Raw genomic sequence first — 8,976 nt, forward strand, 5'->3', positions numbered from 1 at the left:
TCTTCAGGCAACTTAAAAGGTTAACACAAAATACAGTTTATTTGGTTCCAAAATTTTTTTTAGCTCATTTATCTTGGTTGTTCAGATGAACAGTTGTATGCCACAGGCCTCAGAATAATGCATTACTAGTCACGTGACATTTAATGATCATCATTTCTTGGATTTGCACAATCTTTCTCATTTTAAGCTCTGTGCATTTTAGATTCATCAATCTACGTCATTGACAAGAGCTTCACAAAAGGAATCAATTACTTGGAAAATATGGCTAAAATTTAATTTGGAGATGTGGCATCATTACCCTGTCTAATGACTGCAAAGTACCCCAAAACCATGGTTCGTTTTGTACAAAAGCAGGTTTTGTAGCTCAAAAATAATTACGAATTTAAAGTGTAGAGAGTTAACATCAATAATTTCAGCCTAGTTGATCATGATGTCTTTAGGAATGAAAGAGAGGGTAGCCTACTAAAATTCGACTTGATCTTTATAGCAGGAGAAATTATGCATCTGATGGATCAGAAAACTGACACAAGCTGCCACATGGAATTTTAATCTGGTTTCTAGTCCTATCACGTTTTACAAATCCAGAGCCCTTTGACCAATGAAGGGCCCTGCAGCACTTCGGATCTTCTTCCAAGATTTCCCTTGCTGCCATTTACTAGAATGACTCTGAAAAATACCCAGAACTTTTAGGGGTTGGTGGACATTAACTATGAATTGACACTAATTCTTGAGGACTCCAAATATCACTATGGCTAACCAATAAAAACAGAGGCTTACATTGGTCAGGTATTAAATCATAATGGAATCAAATAGGTCTCATGGGCCTATTCAGTAGTTATTTTTACATTTCCTAAATATATAATTGGAATAGACATCCATGAAACCAGAAAAATCCCCACACTGTTTCTTATATTCATGGAGTGAGAGCTAAATGGTCAGAAGTCCAAGTGGACTCCCTTGAATTTCCTGCTCTACCAGCATAATACCACAGGAGAGTTGCCAACATTAGCTCCATCATGAAGGACTTGAAGCATCAGTGTTTACATAAAGGGGAAGAACAAATCTGACTCCATATTAGATCTGTTCCTTTGGCTCAACCCTGTGTTCTATTTCCTGTGCTTAGTCAAAATGTTGCCTATAGCCTGAAATATACAGGATGGCCTATTCTCAAAGCTCTGACCTTTAAGGGTATAACACTTCCCATTCATATAAAGATAAAAAGATGCAGAAGAGAAAATAACACTTGTCTTGCTGGAGTTTACAGGGACACCATGACCTGACCTACATGGACAGCTGCAAGAATGAGGATTCTGACACCAAGAACCTTGAAACAACCAACCATATTCCCCACCCCCTTGGTATAAAAGAAGCCTAAATTCTGACTTGGAGAAGATGGTTCTCCAGGACATTAGTCCCCCATCTTCTCAGTCTGCCAGCTTTTCAAATAAAGTTGTTATTCCTTGCCCCAACACCTCATCTCCCGATTTACTGGCCTGTCATGTGGCTAGCAGAAGGAGTTTGGACTCAGTAACATCAGGTAACTAAATTCTATTAATAATATGTTACTTACATATCTATAGATTCCCATCTTATTGGATGTTGCTATCTCTTGAGTGAAATATCTTTTACAAGTTCATGGAGATGACAATATATTTTATCCTTTAGATTTATAAATCTAGTCAATCATTTGAACAGATTTCCTAATACTGGCTTATTCTTATATTCCTGACATAAGCTCTGCTTAGTCTTGGTGAACTATTATTTTAGGAAAACTGTTGGTATTTCTGTGTGTTATTATTCTATTTACATTTTTATACTGGTATTCACATCGCAAAGAGAAGTAGATTAGACTAGTTTTCTAGAGTCAGTTAGGCCCTGCTATCAATATAAAACTTGCTTCATAAAAATTTTTTCATGGACTGTTTTCTTCTGTTTATACTCTGGAACAGCTCAAATAGTACCAGAATTACCTGTTCTTCAAAGGTTTGGTAGAATTTTCTTTTCATCTGACCTTAGAGCAATTTTTTCATGGTAACTCTTATTCCCTTATGCAAATCAGTATGTTTGTTTTCTTTTCTTCTAGAGTTTGAAGTTAGTTAAGATATGTTTCTATCTAGTTCATACAAGTTGTAACATTTCTTTGAAAAGAATTAAAGTTGTATATTTGTGCTTTATTCCTCACCACAATTTTTAAATTAGGTTAGCTACTAGCTTATATGAAGCTCTCCACATTTACAAATCAAGAACAGAATGCTGCCATGCTGGTCCTATTTTCAGATAACTCATATTTTGAAAAGTCATGGAGTCATTTCACGTCCCACTCTACACCAGACTCCTCACTATGTTCACTAAAACATTGATGACTTATGACAAGACAAAAGATTATCAAATAAAAAGTTTTATTTCAGATTGATAAATATACAGGTGCTTTAAAAATGCGCCGAGTTGATAGCATTAATTGGAACCTTAAGGAGAAAAGCTCAGACAAATTCTTTTTTAATTTTCAGAAAAAATAACAAAATACAGGTGGAGTAGTCAATGTCTTTCAGAACTATTTTAGAAAGAACAAGATGCTATGAAAACACTAACTGTGTGTACTGTGGCTGAACAAAATAGATTTAAGCAAGATTTTTACATCTAGAATTCACTCGGAAAACACTGAGATTAAATACTATGGAGTTTTATTCATTGAGAAACTCTTATATAGAGAGGTTGAATTTATGTTCTAAGAATAGAACAAAAATCAAATCCAATGGAAAAAAATCAAAAGAACTTCATTTGTTTCAGTTTTATTTGAGATGGATCAGAATATCATCTATTGCTGTTTCATACTGAAATGTACTGACTAGCCAGTTTTTAAAGAGTTTATGAACTAAAAGAATATCTGAAATGAAAAATTCTTGTGAATTATTGTCCTTTGTGTACGTGGTAAAGGATAGTTATTAGTGCCAAGAAGTGTTTTCTGTAACTGATTTTCTGAGAACTAAGTAGCTTACTAGTGCTAATTAGCTGACAGCAAAATTTCAATCATAAGAAAAAATTATTTATAATAATGCAAAATGTTCTTGAGAAAAAGCTCTAATTATATGGAAATGTTTAAAAAGAAAATATTTCAATGGATTTGAAATTAATTTCTATTATTATTAAAAATTTCACATTCTATTTCCAATGAAAGGGAAAGATATTACTTTTTTAAATGGTTACACTTGAAATATAATTTAAGGCAGTTAAGTCATTCAAATTATAATCAGTGACAAGAATAGAATTTCCATCAGAGAAAAAAATAAAAAATACTATTTGGTCGTATATTATAATCCCCTAGAACAATTGATAAAAATTAAGAATTTGACGAGATCATTATTTAAAACAATTTACCTTATAAGATAAATAAGTACTAGGGATGTAATGTACAACATGATTAATATAATTAACACTGCTGTATGTTATATATGAAAATTGTTACAAGAGTAAATCCTAAGGGTTCTCATCACAAGGAAAAAATATTTTTTCATTTTCTTTTATTTTGTATCTGTATGAGATGGTGAACATTCACTAAACTTATTACGGTAATTATTTTAAATCAAATCACTGATGTAAGTCAAATCATTATGCTATACACTTTAACTTGTACAGTGTCATATGTTCATTATATCTTAATAAAACTGGAAGAATAAAACAGTTTAAACATAAGTATTTGTTGATATTTAAAACAATGTCACTTTGAGAAATATTTCAACTTTCTGTAAAAATTTGAAAATACATTAGAAGTTTTAAACAAACTCAGTATTATCCTCCCTAAAATTTTGCATTTTATTTGTATTATTGTAATTATACAATAAAAAGAACATGTGTTAATCAAAAAATCAAATCATACATAGATATCCACCAACCAGAGAGGGGTATAAATATTATAATTTCTACATGAGCAAGATTGAAAGCACTGTATAGGAGAGACTTGTAGAAATGTTGGGATTAAATGAAGTCTTAAATTGAAAGCACTTAGAACACAAAAGTGCTTATATACTCAACAAATTTAAGATACTATTATTATTGAATTTCTTGGCATGACTCTCTTAACAAATTGTTTTCCTATAGAGCCTTTATTGATGCATCTTAATTACAATTCCCTATGTTTGCACAAATTTCAAGGTTCATAATAGTTACCTGAAATCATGAAATATGGCCCTACAGCAATCAAGATCACATGGTACTGCATGAGGACAGACATATAGACAAACAGAATGGAATTGGGATTCCTGAAATAAACTCATACATATGGTGAATTGATCTTTAGAAAGAATGCCAAAACAATGCAGCCGGAGAAAAGTCTTTTTAACAAAGGTGCTGTGACAATTGGATATTCATATGCAAAAGAATGAAGTTGGAACCATACTTTATACCACATACAAAACTTAGTATGGATCAATGACCTAAATATAAGAACAAAAACTATGAAATACTTAGAAGAAAATCTAGGGGTAAATCTTCATGACTTTGGATTTGTCAATGAATTTGTAGATATAATACAAAAAGCACAAGCAACAAAAGAAAAAACAGATAATTGGATTTCATCAAAAATAAAATCTTATGTTCATAAAGGACATTACGATAAAGTGAAAAGATGAGTTACAGAATGGGAGAAAATATTTGCAGATCAAATATCTGAGAATGGTTTAATAATCTGAATATATAAAGAACATCTACAATTCAACAACAAAATGACAAATACCTCAAAGAAATAGGCAAAGAACTTGAATAGACATTTCTCCAAAGATTTACAAATGGTCAAGATGCACATGAAAAGATATTCAACATCCATTAGTCATTAGAGAAATATAAATCAAATGAGAGTATCACTTCATACCCACTAGGATTGTTATAGTGAAAAACTCAAGAAAATAAGGCAGACATAATAGATAGTGGTGATGGCCACACAATATTGTGAATATAATTAATACCACAGAATTATACACTTAAAATGGTTAAAATAGCAAAATTTGTTATATATATTTTACCACAATAAAAACATATTTTAAATACATAAATTTGAAAACTTAAAACTGCACACCATAAAAACATGAGGCTTGGGAAATACTTGAAGTAGATAAGACAAGCTAAATTTATTGTTTTATTTGGAATAATGATAATGACATATTAAAACCAGTATATGAAGATTTGATAGCAATAAAAGGTAAGAAAAGAGGGGAAAAATCTCAAAGAAGGCTTGACAAATAGAAAAAGAGAAATAAGATAGAAAATTAATGTAACAGTAATTACAAGTATAAAAATGTTTACTAAATGATCATAATTTTCATATTCTAATATCACAATATCAAAAATCAGAGATTTGTTTTCTATAGGAGACAATAAAAGAAACATGTAGAAATGTTGAAAATACACGAGTGGAAATACACACAAATGGAAAACACATGATAATGAACTATAAAGCAAAGTAACAGAATTCATATTTTTACCATGGACAAAATAAAATTTAAAGCAAAAACCTGCATGACAGAGGGTTTTAATATCAGTAATTAATAGTAATAATAAAGTAATGGCTATAATAACAAATATAATTATCAGTATTGTTTCAAGTTAAATAAAGCTACAAATGAAAGAATTATGAGCAGAGACAAATTAATAATTTTGAATGCACATTTATTATCTGTTTCAAATTGATTCATAATAAATACGGATATAGAGAAGAAATATATTTAATATGGTTCATCTAATGCATGTAAATTTGACTTTCACATTATCAGACCTCTTTCAAGAAAATATGGACCATTCACAAAGATAGATCATATACTGGACCAAATAAATCTTATCTTAGGCCAGCTATCACATAAATATGTTGCTTAACCCAACTTCAGTAAAATAAACTATCAGTATGAAAAATTACCTTTACAAACCTGTTCATACAGCTAGAAAATTATCCTGCTAAGTACCCCTTGAATTAAGAGGAAATTGCAAAGGGTATTTTGAGACTCTTTGAACTGAATATGTGTATAACTGCGTGTCAACATTGTGGAATGTATCTAAATCAATATTTAGGCAGAAAATATACAGCTTTGAATACATTTACTTAAAAAAAAAGAAAAATTGAAATGAAGGTAGAAAAGAACAACTAATCTTTGTTTTTAAGAGTATGGCAAATATGTATGTCAATTATATCTCAACAAAACTGGGGGAAAAAAGAATATGGCCAACCAGATATCTGAAGAAATATGGGAAAACAAGTCTTCAGAATTATTTTAAATGCATGGCCCAGCTGTCAGGAAAAAAAATAAAGAAAAGATTCCTCAGATGCCAAAAATAATGGGAAAGTGCAGATTTTGAGAGAAAAAAAGTAATGAAAATAGGGGCATTTTCAAACTCCTCTAAATTAGAGTTTAAGTTTTAAAGGATCGTGAGCATATGGGACATTCCCTAGCTTTGGCCTCTCGAAAGCTGGAAGTGAGATCGGATACTATCAATAAACCAGGAACCTTGAAAGGCAATTTGTTAAAGGACAAACGAGAAAATAATATATGCTCAGCAGAAGGTTAAAATTAGAGGTACTTATCTCTCGACCATGACACTGAATTGAAGGGAGAATGCAAAGGAGATTTGTTGTTCTGAAAATTTCTGATAGTAATCTTGAACACATGTATATTTGGGACCAAATTTGCACTACTAGTAGAGCCAAAAAAATTAGACACATAAGTTAATTTAAGAAGTTCAAGACGAGCTTTTATCTCAAATTACTGGATTTGAAAAATATAGACTCATTTCATCGGCGCTCTGATCTTTCCCCATGCTATGACTATTGCTACTGCATCACAACACACATTAGCTTTTTTTCTTAATGACATTAGGATTCAAGTAGTAAAAATAAAAGCAGTCCTTTAAAGAATTAAAACCGCATGCTCAAAAGAAGCACCTCTTTCTCTGTCTCTCACTTCCATGTTCTAAATGTCAAGATTCATCATAACTGTCTTGGTTTCTTTTCCTTTGGGTTTTCTTGGTGAAGGGCTGTCAGTGCTTCAAGAAGTCAGGTAAAGCACAAGGAGAAATCTTTAGATACTTATTCCACCGTCATTATCGTCATAGTGAACAGCTGTTTTTCTTCTGGGGGTGGGGGATGTGGGAAGAAGCAATTGCAAGGGAGGGAAGCTGACTGAGCCACTCAATTTGTATGTGGGATTAAAAGCTCATTGGAGAGATTTAGTTAAAATCTGAGATGCAGTCAAAATAATTATGGAAGAGTCTAGTGATGTGCAATAACACCGTTAAAACCAATGCAAGAAAGTAGTGCAAGTGAAACAGATCTTCAGGGATTTCTTCACTGGATTGTTCTCTTGGAACATCCAGTTCTCCCCATGCCCATCATGGAATTCTGAGAAGTTTCTCTCTTTCCCAGCACTTTACATGCTTCAGTACCTTCAAAGAGGCTTGCTTCAGTTTGCGGTTTCCTAGAATTAGGATAAATGAGTGACCCCAGGGATAGATGGCTATGGTTGCCATACCAAAAATAAACAGCACTTTGTTTTCTGGCTGAGTATAGTGATATGTTTCTATAGCAACGCCTACAAAATATAAGAAAAACAAGATGACAAAAGATATCAAGACTTTCATTGCTTTGATATGTGCTTCTGTGCTGGGGTCCCTGAATCCTGTGGCATTCAATTTCATCTTCCTGTTGTGCCTCCAAAGGGAAATGATCAATAGGAAACATGTAATCAGGCAGAGTAGAAAGGGGAGAATGGTCCCCAGATTGAGAGAAATCTGGTATGTAAGGAATTTATCTTTGTGCATGTTGGCTACCCCAGTTGTACTTCCATTTCTTATTCTATTATCACTAATAATCCTCACCATCTGTGGAAAAGTAAATAACCATGAAATTAGCAATAATCCCATCGGAATGAGAAGAACCCTGTTGAGTCTTCTCTTCAACCAGAGAAAAATGTGGTGGGAAAATTTTGCTATCTTCAGGAAATAGAAGACACTGAGGCTGGTGGCAAGACAGACACTTAATTGATTCAGAATTATCCATGAGTAACTAATATAGTCAACCAGGTTACCGGAGGAATACATTTCTGGAAAGAATATCCTTACAAATCCGTCTGTAATTATTAACCATAACAGACCAATTCTCGAAGTAGCTAAGCCAGTGAGAATAAAGCTGATCATAGAGAATTTCTTGTTTCTCACACAGTCAGTGCAGTTTACAAGTCCAATAAATCCGTTCCCTAAAACCCCCAGTACTGACTCACTAACTGCTACAAAAAGAAGGAGGCCTTCTCCTACACTTAGCATATCTGACAATCCCTAATATTTCTTTGTCACATCGATTTTGAATTACCTGCTGCAGAATGAGGCATATATTGCTGCTTGATGGAAGAATGATTTTCGTCTCTTTCATTACATAAACACTTAAAATTGCCCCAATTAATGCCTTGTGATGGAATCCAAAAGAGCTTCATGGAGACCCTTTCAGTTATGTCTATAAAATTCAGCTTCTCTACAGAATGGGTGTCCAGACTGTATGCTGACCTGCAATTTGTTAAGATGCAAATGGAAGTTTCTGTTTCATGGATCCTACCTGTCCTTCTGAGACTATTTTGCATTTGTTAACCTGAATTCTGGAGTAGGAGTGGGAAACATATACCCGCAGAAAGCAAAACACAATAGAAACAAAAACTGGACTTCACCTTTTTCAATGTCAACATGAACATCGTCATTTATATTAAGTGTTTATGATGAAGGTTGAGATATATAAAGAGGAAATAGTATAAAGAAGAGATGAATGGATTTAGCCATTGTAGATAATTACTCTAAATAATTAGACAAAGAAACACATTTTTTTCATTTTTCAAGTTATTCAGGCAGGGCACACTTCAAGTTATAATATAAAGGAGACAATAGTTTATGACTCAATTACATAGGAATACTGAACAATTGCCACTTTGCATTAAAGCAGTTAATTTCATGTTA

The 8,976-nt window shown here is 32.6% G+C and overlaps 1 protein-coding gene across 1 annotated transcript; it reads right to left on the reverse strand.

Moving 5' to 3' along the window:
• Positions 1 to 5,680: 5,680 nt before the first annotated feature.
• LOC105094230 (taste receptor type 2 member 10) lies at positions 5,681 to 8,687 on the reverse strand. Its single transcript, XM_031444086.2, has one exon. It carries the CDS (start codon positions 8,296 to 8,298, stop codon positions 7,369 to 7,371), a length of 930 nt encoding a protein of 309 aa, XP_031299946.2. The 5' UTR covers positions 8,299 to 8,687; the 3' UTR covers positions 5,681 to 7,368.
• Positions 8,688 to 8,976: the final 289 nt, after the last annotated feature.

Source organism: Camelus dromedarius, chromosome 25 (assembly GCF_036321535.1).
Source record: "Camelus dromedarius isolate mCamDro1 chromosome 25, mCamDro1.pat, whole genome shotgun sequence".
Lineage (NCBI taxonomy): Eukaryota > Metazoa > Chordata > Mammalia > Artiodactyla > Camelidae > Camelus > Camelus dromedarius.

Bases quoted from the DNA above. Each gene is read 5' to 3' on its own strand.
- LOC105094230 (XM_031444086.2), bottom strand. From the start codon at position 8,298: ATGCTAAGTGTAGGAGAAGGCCTCCTTCTTTTTGTAGCAGTTAGTGAG.